The sequence below is a fragment of the Thunnus albacares genome, chromosome 5, assembly GCF_914725855.1.
Source record: "Thunnus albacares chromosome 5, fThuAlb1.1, whole genome shotgun sequence".
NCBI lineage: Eukaryota > Metazoa > Chordata > Actinopteri > Scombriformes > Scombridae > Thunnus > Thunnus albacares.
The window spans coordinates 18,061,804-18,079,150 of record NC_058110.1 but is presented as its reverse complement, the minus strand read 5'-3'; the positions used below and the strand labels follow the sequence as shown (position 1 = coordinate 18,079,150).

Sequence of the window (17,347 nt, the reverse complement as noted above, 5' to 3'; positions counted from 1 at the left end):
AATGAATGAATAAATACATGAGATTATTATTAGATTCCCAGGGGAGTGAGGGCTAATATGTGACTACAAACTAGTTAAAGAGAAAGTAGGGAGAGACTCCCGGGTAAATAAATGTAAATCGTGAACTCAGAGGATGGGTGGCGATGAATCAGTTTGATTCAGAATAGACAATGCAGCTTATTGGTTTCATTAATGAAATTGTAAATTGGTGGATTCAGCCATATTTAAAGTCTCATCTACCGCTCTTCCTTCACAGCCAATCGAATTTGTAAGAAAGGCTACAGACGCTGCATGAATGGCCGCTGTATCGGCCACCAGTTCTGGTGTGATGGCACGGATGACTGTGGCGACCACTCAGATGAACTGCCTTGCAACAGTAAGTAATTTATGTCCATTTTATAGCGGCACCTGATTGAAAAAAATCATTATTTAAGCCTGTAGCAGGCGAACAAAGTGAAACCATGCCAATATCTGTTTGCATGATATTGGATTTTGGCGCATTTTTAACTCTTCTGGCTACACAACACGTTTGTGTCCCACAGTTACAAGTGCAATGTTTTTCCCTGAGTTGATCAAATTGTCTGATTTACACATTTTAATCACACATTAACTGGATTTGCTCTGCAAGAGAAGACATGCAGAACTAATTAACAAGATGGGTGGGCTTTGAGGTCTGGGCTGCAAATCTTGGATGTGCTCTGTTCAGCTTGTTTCTTATTCAGTTATGTATTGCTAACCTAATGAAGTTCTTTCTGACTGGTACATATTAAAGGATTTACAAAGTTGACTTAACAAGGAGGTTTTATTTCCTTGTGAGGGTGTTCTGGCTTCCCATATGTAATTTCAAAACTCTGGTGGATCTTGCAGTGACCCTGTGCAAAGCAGGAGAGTTCCAGTGCAAAGATGGCAGCTGTATCTCCAACTACAGCCGCTGTGACCAGGTGGTCAACTGTGAGGATGCTAGTGATGAAATGAACTGCCGTAAGTAATCTACCATCATCTTCAACAATATTTCATGTCCCTTCCTATTCACTTGTGGGAGTAAGGGGAAAGTGGGATCTCTTCTGTGCTTTAAAAACAATGAGATTCATGTAGGGAAATGAGCTTAAAGGATAAGTTAAGATTTCTTTAAAAGGAGTTTTCCATTATTCTCAGAACCGACCGACTGTTCACGTTTCTTCCGCCTGGGAGTGAAAGGAGCTTCCTTCCAGAGCTGTGAGAAAACCACTCTGTGTTACCTCTCCTCATGGGTGTGTGACGGCAACAACGACTGTGGAGATTTTTCTGATGAGAGAAACTGCCCAGGTTGGGTTCTTTGTTCCCCTCTAACATGCCTTTTCTAGTATCTTAAACTGCCAAAAATGTAATATTGTTTTTTTTGTTGTTTTTTTTATCTTGCAGATAAAAGGAAACTTAAATGTCCAGTCAACTTCTTTGCTTGTCCCAGCGGTCGCTGCATTCCTATGAGCTGGACATGTGATAAGGAGAATGACTGTGAGAACGGGGCTGATGAGACACACTGTGGTAAGTCTGCTTCAAAGTTGTACTCTATTACCCACTCTTTTCTCTTGAAAACAAAGCATACCAGAATGTTTTTCAAGCTTCCCACTGCACATGGAAAACATGAGTTACGGTTTGGGTAAATTAGATAATTTCTCCAAAATGCTGAGCTCTCCTGCCCCCTTTGCAGATAAATTTTGTACATCCACCCAGTTTGAATGTGGGAACCACCGCTGCATTTCCAGCCACTGGGTGTGTGACGGTTCTGACGACTGTGGTGATGGTTCTGATGAAGACCAGAAATGCAGTACGTGACGCTCTCACTTGGAGAATTACTTTCTCCTACGCCCAGCGCATATATTTGACTGTATGCCAAAGATTTCCTGATATTACATCATCATGTAACTTTCCCATTATGTTGTCCATAACAGAATCCAAAACCTGCAGTCCTGAGGCTTTCCAGTGTCCTGGCTCTCATATGTGTGTGCCACAACGCTGGAAATGTGATGGAGACAAAGATTGTCCTGATGGCGCTGATGAGAGTGTCAAGGCTGGCTGCAGTGAGTGGAACAGTTACAAATTAACCTCATAGAAAATCTGTCATCTTTGTGTTGTGTGGATGAAATACCCAGAAACATATTAACCAAAGTGCATTCTTCTCCTCCGCCAGTGTATACCAACAACACTTGTGATGTCGACAATGAGTTCATGTGCCAGAACAGACAGTGTATCCCCAAACACTTTGTGTGCGATCATGACATCGACTGCGCCGATGGCTCAGATGAATCCCCAGAATGTGGTGAGTGGTGTGTGTGTGTGTGTGTGTGTGTGTGTGTGTGTGTGTGTGTGTGTGTGTCATTGTGTGTCCTGGAAGAGAAATGGAGAAAGACTGATTGGAAAGTTTGAAACAAAATAAAAGAGACTGAGAGAGAACATGATTAAAGATTATTTTAGTTGTAATACAAACTGAGGTTGAGGTAAGTAATGAACATAATTGTGTTCTGGTGTAGAATATCCAACATGCGGTCCAGATGAGTTCCGCTGTGCCAACGGCCGCTGCCTCAACCAGAAGAAATGGGAGTGTGACGGAGAGTTTGACTGTCAGGATCGCTCTGATGAAGCTCCCAAGAACCCTCGCTGCACTGACTCTGGTAGAGATTTTACCATTTGTCACCATTTATTTAATATCTCATTACAGCTTTTATTATTCTACCAACAGAATAAAGTATGAATCATATGAGAAATGCTTTGTGCAGAAAAGCCATTCTGTGTCAAAGTGACACTAATGTACCGTGCCGTTTGTCTATGAATTCAGAGAGGACGTGTAATGAGTCAGCCTTCATGTGCCGTAATGGGAAGTGTTTGAATGAGACTCTGCTGTGTGACCGCAATGATGACTGTGGTGACGGCTCTGATGAGCTCAACTGCTTCATCAACGAGTGTCTCAACAGTAAGCTGAGTGGCTGCTCACAGCTCTGTGATGACCTCAAGATTGGCTTCAAGGTAAGCCATCTGATTAGTTCTTTTAAAGCTTTTTTTCTTTGTTTTTTTCCATTTGTTTTCTGCCAAAGATCAACTAAATCAAATCCAAGTTACTTCATGAACTCACTAACTTTAATTACCCAAGAAATTACATGTGTGTTAGGCACACAGCTACCTCACAAACAAACGGGGTGTACGCTGTTAATGGTGAATTAAGGAGGACCTGAAGTAGAAAAGTTGGGAACCACTCACTTCAGGCATGCGGTTATATAAGACAAAAACATGTTTTGGCTCCCTTTCTTGAAAGTAGGAGGCCCATCTTAGAACAGCTTGAACTCTGTGTGAACTCTCATGTCTGTGGTGTTGAGGCTGTGGTCAGAGTTTCATTTGAAAATCAAGGACAAAGATCAAGTACACCAAAATGATTCATTTCATGCTGATGGATTGTGTTGAATGTATTCAGTATTTGCGCAACACATAATTGTACAAAACTTTACCATCACAGCCAGTGTGATTTCTTTTGTGTGAACTCTGCAAATTCCCACAGAACAGCGAAGGAGTAGGATTTGATAATGAAAGTGCGAGTTGGAGCTCTTTCAAAGCACAGATGTGCTTATGAGAAGTGACACTTCAAGCTGATTTTGACTAGCACCTAATAAATGTTTTTACTGTTCCTTGTGATAAGATGATGTTTATGGCACTTATTTTACAATCACATAAAATTTAACCAGTGCTGTGACGTGTTGAAAAACAATGTTGCAAATGATATTCATAGCTACCTATTTGACAGCAGACACTGGATTTTATGCCAGTGTTGAGATATCCGAAATAAGTTTCAGTCAGTTCCACTTTACATAGAAATTGGGCAGAAATTAGGATTTTGTTGGAAGGAAAACGCACGTATCAGGTTGACTGACTGAGAGGTTTTGTGACAGGTGGTGGCAGACTCTTGTAATTGGTCCAGACTGAAAATAAGAAGTGCCAGAACCTGAAGGCTGTCAGATTTTGACATTTCTCCTGTGCTCTTGGCCCCTTCAGTGCAGGTGTCATCCTGGTTTCCAGCTGAAACGGGATGGGAAGACGTGTGTGGATATAGACGAGTGCACAACTACTTACCCTTGTTCTCAGCGCTGTATCAACACACACGGCAGCTTCCACTGTCTCTGTGTGGATGGCTTTGAACTCAGCCCCAATGACCCCACCATCTGCAAGTCCACATCGGGTAAGGCACGCACGTGTGTGTTTTGCATTTCGCTGGTTGCTCATAGCCAATTCAATCCTGAAGCATATGGTTTTTTTTGTTTTTTGTCTGGCGTGTGTAGAAGTGGAGCCCTACCTGATCTTTGCTAACCGTTACTACCTGAGAAAACTCAACCTGGATGGTTCCAACTACACTCTTATAAAACAGGTGAGATCTCAGTTTGACCTACTGAAACACAACAAGTTGTTATTGTTATCCTACCTTACACCTGCTAATACTGTTCCTACCTCTGTTTCAGGGTCTGAATAATGCAGTGGCACTGGACTTCCACTATGCAGAGCATATGATCTACTGGACAGATGTGACCACTCAGGGCAGCATGATCCGACGCATGCATATGAATGGCAGCAACATGGAGGTCAGTCAAGAAATCAGATCCTCTTTAATTTAAATGAATATTTGAGTTATATTTATACCTAATGGATAAATGTTACAGCCAACACATAAACCATAGTATTGTATTTACTTCTTTTCTCTCTGTCTCTGATTTGAAACTGACTGACCTGTGATCCTGTGACTGACTGACCTGGCAGGTATTGCACCGGACCTCTCTGAGTAACCCAGATGGCCTGGCTGTAGATTGGGTTGGCGGGAACTTGTATTGGTGTGACAAAGGCCGGGACACCATCGAAGTGTCAAAACTCAATGGGGCCTACCGGACTGTGCTGGTCAACAGTGGGCTGAGGGAACCTCGAGCTGTGGCTGTGGACGTGCGCTATGGGTGAGAAACACAGTACACACAATACTCTGGTTATGATAACTGCTGAGCTATATTTTGTATGGTAAATTGAATTGATATTTATAAGGAATAAATGTAATTGGAATATAATATTTATCCCCTTCTGCTTAGGTACCTGTACTGGTCTGACTGGGGCGACAACCCCCACATTGGGAGAATCGGGATGGACGGCACCAACAGAAGTGCCATCATAGAGGACAAGATCACCTGGCCCAATGGACTAACCCTGGACTTCATCAATGACCGTATATACTGGGCCGATGCCAGGGAGGACTACATCGAGTTTGCCAGCCTGGACGGCACCAACAGACACACAGGTAATAGACCAGTTTATACTCACACAGAGATACGTTTTTGATACAGGTTTACATACTCAGAGATTTGAATAATGGGCTGTTGACAGTGTGAAACTCCAGTTGCATGTACTGGTCTATGTAGGAATATAAGATGTATGAGAGAGTTGACAAATGCTCATAGTGTTTGTGTGTCTTCAAGTGAGATTGTTTGATGATAAAACATAGTTAATTAAGTAGAAAGTACAGAAAATACACTCAAAGCATCTTGAGCATCTTTTCCTCTTAACAGGAGAAATAATTTAGGACAACATCACACAGGAAGTGAAAGAGGAAGTGCAGAAACAAATATTCAGGCTCACCAAATGTCAAAAATGAGTTTCCTCTTTTTGGTCCAACAGCAGAGTATCATGCATCAAATAGCCATGCATACATACACATACTTGTTTTGGAGCCACCAAGCATAAGCAGCCTGGTCAGATGGTTGTCCACTGGGCTGGAGTCTTGCAGCACAGGCCCTGAGGACACAAACGCTGAATAGAGGAGATTGTTCTAATCACTGAGGCCTCAAGCATGTGTGACGTCTGCGTAGCACTCAGTTGTTTAGGACACTAAGCACTACAATTGTTAATATTGTCAGCCAACCAGGCGTGCAGAGGAATTCTGCAGCACAGAGGGCGTCTGTATGGAAATTTCTCACATTTGCTAAGCTCTGCTCAACACATATAGACAGCTATGGCATCCCAACCTTCCTCAGATGAAGAATGTACAAAATGTAAAGTTTACGTTTGTGATAGTAGGTGTGTGGGATAATATCTAGAGTATTATGTAATGAATGCTTCATCCAGCACAGTTCACATAGGGGAACAGTTGCTGGATGACATTTATATGAACTTATTACAAGAACAAAGGTCATAGAATATGTAATAAAATGCTAATCAAACAAAGATAGGGTTAGATGATGGTTAGAAACAAAGAAAGCTTGGTTTTGATGATCAGGGAGTTAGTAAATTTCTAACATCTGGCAGGCGTGTATTAGCTTGATGGTGTGTGTCCAGGGAATTATTCACCCATCCTTTGACACACACAAACACCACTGTGGCCTTGTATTGTATTTGTGTGTGTATTTGTAGAGCATGACTCGGCCTGTTTGAATTCTGATAAGGATGGACCAAAGAGCGCTTCATGCTAATCTAACTAATATCTCAGTTTAACCTGGTGCTGTAAAATTACTCCTGTCATATGATAATAATTTTGATTGTTTAAAGCAGATCACTTGTTAAGATCAATGCAGAAACCATAGTCACCTAATGACAAGGTGTTTTGAACTTTGAACGCATGTATTGTCGCACGTACACAATGCATGTGTGATAGAGTTGGATCGCTGTGTTTTACAACAGAAAATAATGGTGTGTTTCCATAACGCACCAGCCTCAAACACTGAGAGCAAACACATGAAATGACAAGGTTATGTGAGTCAAAAAAGTGCAATTAGAGTATAAAGCGTAATGAGGCATAGAAACCATTACGTAACACACAGATATACTGGAGCCACTGTAGCTGTGCACCACACCCTGCTTCTGTTTTATATTAACACTGCAAGATTTTCCCATCAGTTTCTCTTTGGGATACAGCAACATCTCAGCAGCTAGAATAAAAAAATTTGATATCTAAAATCACTTCATTATGTTATTATTGGGGTTCCCATTCATAACTGTATTTCTAGAGTAATTTGAGACCTGTTTTTTTGATGGGAAAAGTCACATAATTGTACAACTTGCAAAAAAGCACAGAGTCAGCTTATTAAAACTTAAGTATGACAGATTTGATCTGATCTGCCAGTGTGATTTAATGGTTGTGTGTGGTTTCGCAGTTCTTAGCCAAGACATCCCCCACATCTTTGCCATGACCCTGTTTGAGGAGTACATCTACTGGACCGACTGGGAGACAAAGTCCATCAACAGAGCTCACAAGAGTCTGGGTACCAACAAGAGCACCCTTATCAGCACCCTGCATCGGCCCATGGACGTCCACATTTACCATCCCTATCGCCAGCCTGAGGGTAAGAGACGCACTGCAGTAGGCAGCATGTAAAAACAGATGTTTTGATTTGAGAGTTTCACAGAAAATAGCTTTTAAGTATATCAGTCCTAGTTCACAGGACTACATATGTGTATATTTGTTGTTGTGAAATTGAATCTTTAGTTTTTAATTAAACAAGTTCATATGGTATCAAATTTGGGGTAAATATGAATTACTGAACATTAATTAGTCATGATATTTTTTCCAATTCCCAAATTACCGGTAGTGCCAAACACACCTGACTCTGTTGCAGTGAATTAATTTTATGTATTAAAATATAAATATGCAGACATAGACTCTCAAGTACATAATTATAATTCTTCCTGTTTTAAAACCAGATATCATAAAACCTCAATCTTGTGCTTAAAAATATCTGTGCAATTAGAGCTCTTCTGCCTGTCTCTTTCCCAGTGCTCAACCACCCGTGCCAGACGAACAACGGAGGCTGCAGTAACCTCTGCCTCCTCTCTCCTGGAGGAGGCTACAAGTGTGCCTGTCCTACCAACTTCTACCTGGCCAATGATCAGCGTACTTGCATGTCCAACTGCACAGCCAGTCAGGTAAGGAGGATGTGTAAACATAAATGCATGTAAAATCATAAATGCGAATATGACTAAATTACTATAGCTGATAAGTGGCTTTTCATATCTTGATGTTTCGCTGTAGCTTGTTTGGTGAACTGTTTATGCCTGGTGATTGTCTATTGACAGCTGGCCAGCTGCCCAGTGCTAACAAGCTTCTGCTGTGTCAATGGCATCGTAGCAGTGGAGCTCTTTGGTTATTCCTTATCATCTCTCTGATTAATTTCCTTCTCCTTGCTGTAGTTTGTCTGCAAGAACGACAAGTGCATTCCTTTCTGGTGGAAGTGCGACACCGAGGATGATTGCGGTGACCGGTCAGATGAGCCAGCAGACTGTCGTGAGTGTTTCACAGAGAAAATGAGGAGATGATACAGTGTTGAAATCCTTTAACATGGTACCTCGTTGTGTTGAGTTCAATGCAGTCTTTATAAGCTTTGGCTCTTTCTTCTATGACAGCGGAGTTCAAGTGCAGACCCGGGCAGTTCCAGTGTGGTACAGGCATCTGCACCAACCCTGCATACATATGTGATGGAGACAACGATTGTCAGGACAACTCGGATGAGGCCAATTGCGGTATGTCTCTCTGTTTCTATAAGATTATTAATGTATTTCATGTCTTAGAGTTTGTTATCTTACATTTTTAATAATCTGCATCTGGCCGTTTCTGTTTTTTCATTACTGATTAGCATCATATGTGCTGCTTGTTTCTCTGTATGTCTGTGTAACTGCACTGCAGATATTCACGTTTGCCTGCCCAGCCAGTTCAAATGTTCCCACCCAAGCCGCTGCATCCCAGGCATCTTCCGCTGTAACGGCCAGGACAACTGTGGAGAGGGAGAGGATGAGAAGGACTGCCGTGAGTAGACCCTCCCTTCTGCCCCCCCCCACAAATCATAGACTGTACGCTTCCATTCTTTCACTTTGTTTCATTTCAGACGGTAACTAAATATCTGCTCTCTCCTCCTATAGCCGAGGTCACGTGTGCGCCCACCCAGTTCCAGTGTGCCATCACCAAACGCTGCATCCCTCGTGTCTGGGTGTGTGACCGTGACAATGACTGCGTGGATGGATCTGATGAACCCGCCAACTGCAGTAAGACTTAGCATCTTATTTTGCATATGCTTTATTCTGAGTTATCCTAAAAATCATCACTCAATGTAACCACCCCCAAATGTTTCCCTCTCCAGCCCAGATGACTTGTGGTGTGGACGAATTCCGATGTAAAGACTCCGGACGCTGCATCCCTGCTCGTTGGAAGTGCGACGGAGAGGACGACTGTGGCGATGCTTCAGATGAACCAAAAGAGGAGTGTGGTGAGGATATCCTTTCCTATTAAAATTAGATACATTAATGGTGTTGATGTCTCCAAATTTGTAATGATAGGAGGTATTCTTTCTCTTTTTGTTTAATCAAAATAACATTTTCTGTGATTTTGTACAGCTGAGAGGACGTGTGAACCGTACCAATTCAGATGTAAGAACAACCGCTGTGTACCGGGCCGCTGGCAGTGTGACTATGACAACGACTGTGGCGACAACTCGGATGAAGACAAGTGTGGTAGGTCTCACTTTCAGCCTGGAAACTTCATACTGTACACTGTCAACATCTGTTATCTCACCTCGTCTAGTGTCACTTACACTCATGTCCTTGCCTTGTCCAACGGTTACATGCACACTTTGCACCTTAACATGTTTATTGTGTACTAATTCAATTGTTCAGCACTAACATCCATTCTCTGTCATTTCTGATGCATCTCACCTCATCTGATATTTGTTTCATTTCATACTGTCCTGTTGGCATGAGCCAGAGGTAAGTTTCTCCACCATCATGTTAGAGTCATATTCGGTGTCACCTCCCTGCTGTCTCTTCATTCTTGTGCTCCTGTCCCCACCCATATGTGAGAGTCTGCAAGCAGAGCTCCTAATAGATTCATTTTATTGTACTGTTTCCCTTTTGCCACTAGATGCCACTGCACAAGACTTTGTTCTTAATATAATAGTATATAGAAACACATACAAAACACTTAAATTACATCAGCATATTAGAAATACATTAATATAACATTGAAACTAATTGAGCTCCTTTCATTCTCTCATATGACTTCCTGCAGTGTCTCCCACATGCTTCTGTGAGCCCTCGTCCTGTGTTTGTGCTGAAGGCTAAAAAAATGCCATCATAAGTAACATGAATTGTGTCTTTCCTTTTCCGTAGTGCCTCGACAATGTTCGGAAAGTGAGTTTGCCTGCACAAACGGACGCTGTATTGCCGGAAGGTGGAAATGCGATGGAGACCACGACTGTGCTGATGGATCTGATGAGGTGCTGAAACTTAATGTTTAGGTGTCCTTAAAATGATATTTAACATTGTCTGGAGTGAATGCTTAATTGTATTTGTTCAGTATTAATTTGTGAGTGTAAAAGCTGATCTTTGGTTGCCTGCGGGCTTTGATGTTTCTACAGCATGATTGTGATCTGAAGTGTGACAACGACCAGTTCCAGTGTAAGAACGGACACTGTATCCCCATCCGCTGGCGTTGTGATGCCGACCCTGACTGCATGGACGGCAGTGATGAGGAGAATTGTGGCAGCTCAGGTAAATTTACATGTGTACACTATTCTGTTATTTAGTTTTTAACCATGTCTGCAAGTTTCCCTCATCATAAAATGAATTAATATTGTAACGAGAGAGAAGTGTGTGACTGAAAAACGCAAACCAGTTGAAGTAACAATCCCTTCCTGGTTTCTCAGCTGGGCGTCACTGCCCTCTGGATGAGTTCCAGTGTAACAACACTTTGTGTAAACCCCTCGCCTGGAAGTGTGACGGAGAAGATGACTGTGGGGACAACTCTGATGAGAATCCAGAAGAGTGCAGTGAGTGCAGTCTTGTGAATCGGACATGTGAGCTGAATGTCTGCTAGTCTTCATATTTTGTCCTGACCTATTTTTTTTCCTCTACCCTCTTTGTCCCTCTCGTCTTCTTATTCTATGCTCTCAGGGAAGTTCCAGTGTCCTCCCACCAGAGCTTTCCGCTGCCAAAATGACCGCGTATGTCTGCAAGTGTCAAAGAGGTGTGACGGTGTTAATCACTGTGGCGACAACTCAGATGAACTGAACTGCCGTAAGTTGTTGAGCAGTTCAAATTTCTTTGAAATCCTCTACTTCTTCAACTTTGATTAAAGATTGCTGACTTGTTTGTGTGTGTGTGTGTGTGGTGATATGTCTACAGAGGCCCCTCCAGCTGTTCCCACATGTGAGAAGGATGAGTTCTTGTGTGCCAATGGCAGATGCATCAGCTCCACTTTGCGTTGTAACTTCTTTAACGACTGTGAGGACTACGGCTCTGATGAGATCAACTGCAAGACAGGTGCCTCATGTCAAAACTGATTTTGTATATCATAACTGAGATCTGAGGCTTCAACTGTTTAGCATCAGCAGAATCACATAAAATCTAAATGCATTGATGCATCTTGTTTGTGTGTTTATATCCAGAAACCAAATTAAATGACTGCAGGAGTAACAGGACTCAGTGTGGCGATGGAGACGAGGCCCACTGTGTCACCAACGGCACAGACTCCTTCTGCTCCTGTAAACCAGGCTTCAAGAAGACAGGACATCACACATGTAGAGGTACACATGCACAAAACACTACACCTGCTATGACATAAAGCAAATGGCTCTCATTTGTGTGAAATATAGAGGAAGTTTTTGATTTGCAGGCAAGGAGGTGTGCTGTGATATTTCTCTATTTTAATATGATTTTCTTTTGGCTCTTCATATTTCAGATAAGAATGAGTGTCTGGAGTTTGGAGTGTGTTCGCACATCTGCAACAACACCAAAGGCTCCTACAAATGCAGCTGCCACAAGTATTTCACCAGGATCAATGACACCTGCAAGGCTGATAGTGAGGACCAGAACTACCAGAACTTTTATACTCTACTTATCCTGTTGGGCAATTTTTAAGCTTTCATAATGATTATTAATTATTTTAAATTTTCTCTATTCCTTACAGACATGAACAGCAGTCAGCAGATTCTCTACATAGCGGATGACAACGAAATTCGCAGCCTGGACCCTGGCATGCCCAACTGGCGCTATGAGCAGACCTTCCAGGGTGATGCCAGCGTGCGAATTGATGCAATGGACCTGCACATTAAGACCAACCGCATCTTTTGGACCAACTGGCACACGGGTCGCATCTCCTCCTATGAACTTCCAGGACCGTCCACCGCATCATCATCCTCCTCCAACTCTCACCGTAACAGACGGCAGAGCGAGGGCAGGATCACAAACCTGCAGGTAATGCTGGATAAAAACTCTACATCCTACCATTACAAACACATCACACACACAAACACGCAGACATCCTATAAATGGTTCTCTGCTCATGTCCAGATTAAGGAGCTGAAGATGCCTCGGGGTATAGCGGTGGACTGGGTGGCTGGTAATCTGTACTGGACCGACTCTGGTCGAGATGTAATTGAAGTGGCTCAGATGTCAGGCCAGCACTGCAAGACCCTCGTCTCTGGCATGATAGATGAGCCTTATGCCATCGTAGTGGATCCACAGAGAGGGTAAGAGTGTGGCTTCAGAGCAACAATCATATATTTCTATCATGGCGACTTTTTCTGTTGTCAAATGCTTTGAATGTTTATTTGAACTCTTGTTTTCTTTCAGTACCATGTACTGGGCAGACTGGGGGAACCATCCTAAAATTGAGACAGCTGCCATGGATGGGACTCTGAGACAAACTCTAATTCATGAGAAGATCCAGTGGCCCACAGGTAAGTCTGCATTAGCGCTGTATGATTTATCTTAACCCTACTTTGTCAGATGAGCAGGCATGTTCTTTCAACAACTGCCTGCTTCACATCCGCAGTTCAGATAGCTTTACACTCTGGAGCCGCCCAGCAGAATCACAAGGTTGTTACATTTTAATCTGCAAGTCTCTTCTCATTCTGCCTCTACAGGTTTGGCTGTGGACTACTTCAACGAGCGTCTTTACTGGGCAGATGCTAAACTCTCAGTCATCGGAAGTGTCGGTCTGGATGGCTCTGATCCTGTTATTGCTGTCACCGGCATCAAAAACAGTTGAGTTCGCTGCTCCACATTTGTCTTGTGTGAAAAATATTGTGAAATGTGAAGTGAAAGTTTAGAGATTGTGCATTAACATGTTGCATTTTTTTTCCCCCTCCCAGACCTGCTCCATCCGTTTAGCATAGATATCTTTGAGGACTACATATATGGGGTCACCTATATCAATAACTTTGTCTTCCGGGTCAACAAGTTTGGAAAAGGCCCCATGGAGAATCTCACCACAGGCATCAACCACGCTACTGATATAGTCCTGTACCACCGTTACAAGCAGCCAGAGAGTGAGTGTCAAATATCAAGGATATTATTTCTTGAGTCGACTTACACTTTTCCTACACATATAGTATAATCTTGTCTTGTGTATTCAAAGTCAAGAGATGCGTAAATTTTCATGAAAATAAATACATAACCTTTATATAATTTGCAGAGAAAATAAGGATTTAAAATGTTGTGGTTTTTTTTATACATTCCATGCATTATTTCTTAGTGGATGTCTTGTCTCTCTTTGTACCAGTGACTAACCCGTGTGACAGGAAGAAGTGCGAGTGGCTGTGTCTGCTCAGCCCCAGTGGACCAGTGTGTACCTGTCCTAACAACTACGTGGCCGACAACGGCACATGTGTGGAGAGACAGAGCCCCACCCAGTCACCATTCTGTAAGCCCACTTACATATAGTACACATGCTATATACACTCATGCAGACTAGAACTGCAACGATCAGATGATTGAAAGAAAATGAATTGGCAAGTATTTTGATTAATCTTTTAAGTATTTTTCAAGCAAAAATTCCAAACATTTGATGGGTCCTGGTTCCCAGATGTGTCATTATATTTTGGGGTTTTAAAACAAGATATTACGCAGTGCTTTAGCATATATTTTGATGGGCATTTTTCACTGTTTTTAAATGATTCATAGACTGAACAATTAGTCGATTGATCGAGAAAATAGATAATAAAAATAATTGTTAGCCCTATGCAGACGCCTGAGCCACAGAGCAACAACCGTATCCTTACTTCCACTTTAGCTAACGCCTGGGTGGTTTATATCTTGGTGGCTGTATATTCAGATTCAACATACAACAACATACATGTTGGTTTAACATAGAATCCCCCCCTCTACAGCTCCCCCCTCGGGCTCCTGTGATATTCAGTGTCAGAACGGAGGGAGCTGCTTCCTTAATGCCCGTCAGGTGGCAAAGTGTCGCTGCCAGCCCAGCTACACAGGAGAGAGATGTGAGATCAACCAGTGCAGGGACTACTGCAAGAACGGAGGCACCTGCACTGCTTCTCATACAGGTAAGAGCAGGACACACTCATACATAATCATGTGTGTGTTGTCAACACCAAACTCAAAAAGGGTTGAGATCACCTTTCCTTACTTGGCTCCACTGGTGTTTTTCTAAACTATCGTGGGTGGGGAAACCTTCTATTTAGAGGTTATTAAATAGGCAGACTTGCACTTTAAATAGGTGGAGCCATGGTGGAAAAATACCTCCAATTAGTGAATTATTAAGTAAAAAAAACATGAATTGTCAAATTTGATGTGAAAGGATAGAAGCATTTATTTGAAACTACGGATGGCAGCTGAGAAAAACATATTTTACATGTTCTGAAAATTGTTAATACAATTTCTCTCCATCCATTGGATGTCTAGGAAAGGGATGAAGGAAATAAATTCCACATATCCCCATTTCTGGTTCTTTTCTGGTGCTTGATTTATTATATTTTGTACAAATTCAGTGTGGATTTCTAGTAAAAGTAAAGTGAGATTGGAAAAAAAATCACAAAATTAAATAAATGTTTCAAGATGCAGTGCAGCCTTTGTGTTGTATTGATTCCTGTTTGTCTATATAGATTTCTCTTAACATTAAAATCGTATCTTACCTGTGTCCTAGGTGCTCCTACCTGCAGATGTCCAAAGGGCTTCACAGGACCCAACTGCAACCGCCATACTTGTCAAGACTACTGCCTGAACAGAGGCAACTGCTCGGTCAACATGGGAAACCAGCCAACCTGTAGCTGCCTGCCAGAGTACCAGGGAGACCAATGCCAGTACAGTAAGTGGCAGCACTGTCAGATGTTGCTACATCATGTTTGAGGAGTTTTACTTGTAGACTGTAGGTAGACAATAAAATATGTCGCTTAAATATTTTTGCTATACTTCATTTAAAAAGCAATCTGTTATACGTGATGTTGAGATAATACTAATGTAAGCAAACCTCTTAATTTACAAAAAACGTTACGTGTAAAATTGCCACATAATCACAAAACATCAAAGCTCTTTTTTCACTTTTTCCTCCTCATTTCTTCTCATTTTCAGGTAAATGTGAAGGGTTCTGTGAGAATGGTGGAACCTGCTTACAAACCTCCAATGGCACCAAACTGTGTCTGTGCTCCACTCAGTACATCGGACACCAGTGTGAGCTGGACAAGTGTCAGTTCTGCGGAACGGGCAAGTGTTTGACGTCATCCTCAGGGGAGGTTTCCTGCAGGTAAATACACCATGAAACTTGGACAAAATAAATTAGACTTAATCCCTATTTGCACAGTACTAGTATTACCTGGGGACCTCGTGTGATTTAGAAACCCCCCCCCCCCCCCCCCCCCCATGTCTGTGTTTGTGCAGTGTGTAAGCAAAGTTTGTTTGTTTTACTCTAATTTACTGACATTATCCCGCCGGATATAATCAAAAATGTCAAAGCTCTGCCTAACATCCACCAACAAATCACAGAGATGCCGATTCGCAGGGGACTATATATATCACATGATTGTGTTTGGCAAAATATGGTAGGTAATTTATAGTGGAATTTCTACTTAACAAATTACAGACATGGAAGATCACACATGACCTCTGCAATTATTATAAATTGTTAGAGGTCCCCAGGTAATACTAGTCCCATGTGAGTAGGGCTTTAGATGTGTAAATATTTGTTAACATTTATTTTGGACTGCTGAGTAATAAATGGACAAGGTTAGACATCATTGTATACAGGTTACACTGATTAAAAAGCACATTACATGGCCTAAAGTTTGGGGATATCTGAACATAAAACCCTTATTTGATTTTCAAACATACCATTCTAAAACAAGATGTTGCTATAACAGGACTCTGAAAGGATATTATTAAGGAGTCTAATTAATTTTTATCTGTGTTTGTGTTTAGCTGTCCCAATGGTCAGACCCAACCCAGCTGCTATTCCTGTTTGGACTACTGCTCGAACGGACAATGTTCAGTTGACACTCGCACACTGCTCCCTCAGTGCAAGTAAGATATGACAACCATCCCCCATTCCAACCAACCCTCCAACCCTCACTAATCACACACACATTCATCTATGGTTGGTGCTAGATTGGATCAGCCGGAAGGACAATTTGCAAAACTCTCATGAGATCTTAACCCTAACCTTAACCCTAACCTCCGGCTGATCCAACCTAGCATTTACCTTCATCTACTGTCTCTCTCTTTTTCTGTGGTTCAAACTGGCACACATCAACACACACATACTTAGTAACTCTGGCTCATTGTGTCCAGGTGTCCTACGGGATGGAAGGGATACAGATGTGAGGTTGCAGCTGCTCCTGTAGATTCTTCTGCTTCCAGTGGAAGTGAGTCACACATTTCCTAGTAGAGAATTTTGTCAATAAAACATGCACTTTGGTCTTATTTGCTCACGTTATTTGCTCACTTGCAGGTACAACGTCCATCGTCATCCCAGTGCTTCTGCTGCTGTTACTGGCACTGCTGGTGGTTGGTGCCATCTATTGGTACAAGCGGAGAATGCGCGGGTAGGTCCTGGTTTCAGAGACTTTTTTTTTTTTTTTTTTTTCAAACTCCATTTTTCATCTGTTCCTCACACCTATGCTATCTAGCTTCTCTTACCTTTTGATAACCATCTATTTCCTGTTTCCCAGGTCTCTATGGCCGGGCAAATCTCGTTCTCAGTGCTCGCGGTAACTTCATAGGGTTACATAATTCACCTGTTGACCCTACAAATCCTGTACCCTCCCTTCCCTAATATCCAGCCAGATTGACCATGCTGTCTGTCAGTCCATTTGTCCATTCTGTTAGTCCTGTGTGGAAATCTGTCCGTTTGTCCTTGCCTGCCTCCTGTTTGCCTCCCACGGGGTTTCCCACCCAGCAACACAGGAATCTATTGACTCTCTTCTGAAATAGTTTTGCTGGCGATGCACAAACAATTGAACTGTTTCGTCCTTTTTGCATCTCCATACCTTCCCCTGTTTAAATGTGTAAATGTTAGGCTTATGCTATGTGCTTGCATAGTAAAATATACAAACGTGCATCTATGAATCATGTTTAT

General features: G+C 42.2%; 1 protein-coding gene across 1 annotated transcript in view; it reads left to right on the top strand.

Annotated features, from left to right (window-relative positions):
• Window positions 1-17,347, top strand: part of lrp1ab (low density lipoprotein receptor-related protein 1Ab) — an 89,439-nt gene that overhangs the window by 70,307 nt on the left and 1,785 nt on the right. The window contains exons 47-87 of the mRNA XM_044352205.1: window positions 257-376; window positions 868-981; window positions 1,156-1,305; window positions 1,402-1,524; window positions 1,691-1,807; window positions 1,932-2,060; window positions 2,171-2,299; window positions 2,511-2,651; window positions 2,816-3,003; window positions 4,021-4,204; window positions 4,305-4,390; window positions 4,482-4,601; window positions 4,777-4,964; window positions 5,094-5,299; window positions 7,149-7,337; window positions 7,769-7,917; window positions 8,182-8,275; window positions 8,395-8,511; window positions 8,675-8,794; window positions 8,908-9,030; window positions 9,126-9,251; window positions 9,379-9,495; window positions 10,150-10,256; window positions 10,398-10,530; window positions 10,686-10,808; window positions 10,933-11,055; window positions 11,164-11,301; window positions 11,427-11,564; window positions 11,720-11,839; window positions 11,948-12,234; window positions 12,331-12,509; window positions 12,613-12,719; window positions 12,906-13,025; window positions 13,134-13,310; window positions 13,544-13,684; window positions 14,151-14,324; window positions 14,924-15,085; window positions 15,349-15,520; window positions 16,192-16,293; window positions 16,561-16,634; window positions 16,721-16,814. Coding sequence (XP_044208140.1) covers window positions 257-376; window positions 868-981; window positions 1,156-1,305; window positions 1,402-1,524; window positions 1,691-1,807; window positions 1,932-2,060; window positions 2,171-2,299; window positions 2,511-2,651; window positions 2,816-3,003; window positions 4,021-4,204; window positions 4,305-4,390; window positions 4,482-4,601; window positions 4,777-4,964; window positions 5,094-5,299; window positions 7,149-7,337; window positions 7,769-7,917; window positions 8,182-8,275; window positions 8,395-8,511; window positions 8,675-8,794; window positions 8,908-9,030; window positions 9,126-9,251; window positions 9,379-9,495; window positions 10,150-10,256; window positions 10,398-10,530; window positions 10,686-10,808; window positions 10,933-11,055; window positions 11,164-11,301; window positions 11,427-11,564; window positions 11,720-11,839; window positions 11,948-12,234; window positions 12,331-12,509; window positions 12,613-12,719; window positions 12,906-13,025; window positions 13,134-13,310; window positions 13,544-13,684; window positions 14,151-14,324; window positions 14,924-15,085; window positions 15,349-15,520; window positions 16,192-16,293; window positions 16,561-16,634; window positions 16,721-16,814 — 5,701 coding nt within the window. The remainder of the gene's footprint in view (window positions 1-256; window positions 377-867; window positions 982-1,155; window positions 1,306-1,401; window positions 1,525-1,690; window positions 1,808-1,931; window positions 2,061-2,170; window positions 2,300-2,510; window positions 2,652-2,815; window positions 3,004-4,020; window positions 4,205-4,304; window positions 4,391-4,481; window positions 4,602-4,776; window positions 4,965-5,093; window positions 5,300-7,148; window positions 7,338-7,768; window positions 7,918-8,181; window positions 8,276-8,394; window positions 8,512-8,674; window positions 8,795-8,907; window positions 9,031-9,125; window positions 9,252-9,378; window positions 9,496-10,149; window positions 10,257-10,397; window positions 10,531-10,685; window positions 10,809-10,932; window positions 11,056-11,163; window positions 11,302-11,426; window positions 11,565-11,719; window positions 11,840-11,947; window positions 12,235-12,330; window positions 12,510-12,612; window positions 12,720-12,905; window positions 13,026-13,133; window positions 13,311-13,543; window positions 13,685-14,150; window positions 14,325-14,923; window positions 15,086-15,348; window positions 15,521-16,191; window positions 16,294-16,560; window positions 16,635-16,720; window positions 16,815-17,347) is intronic.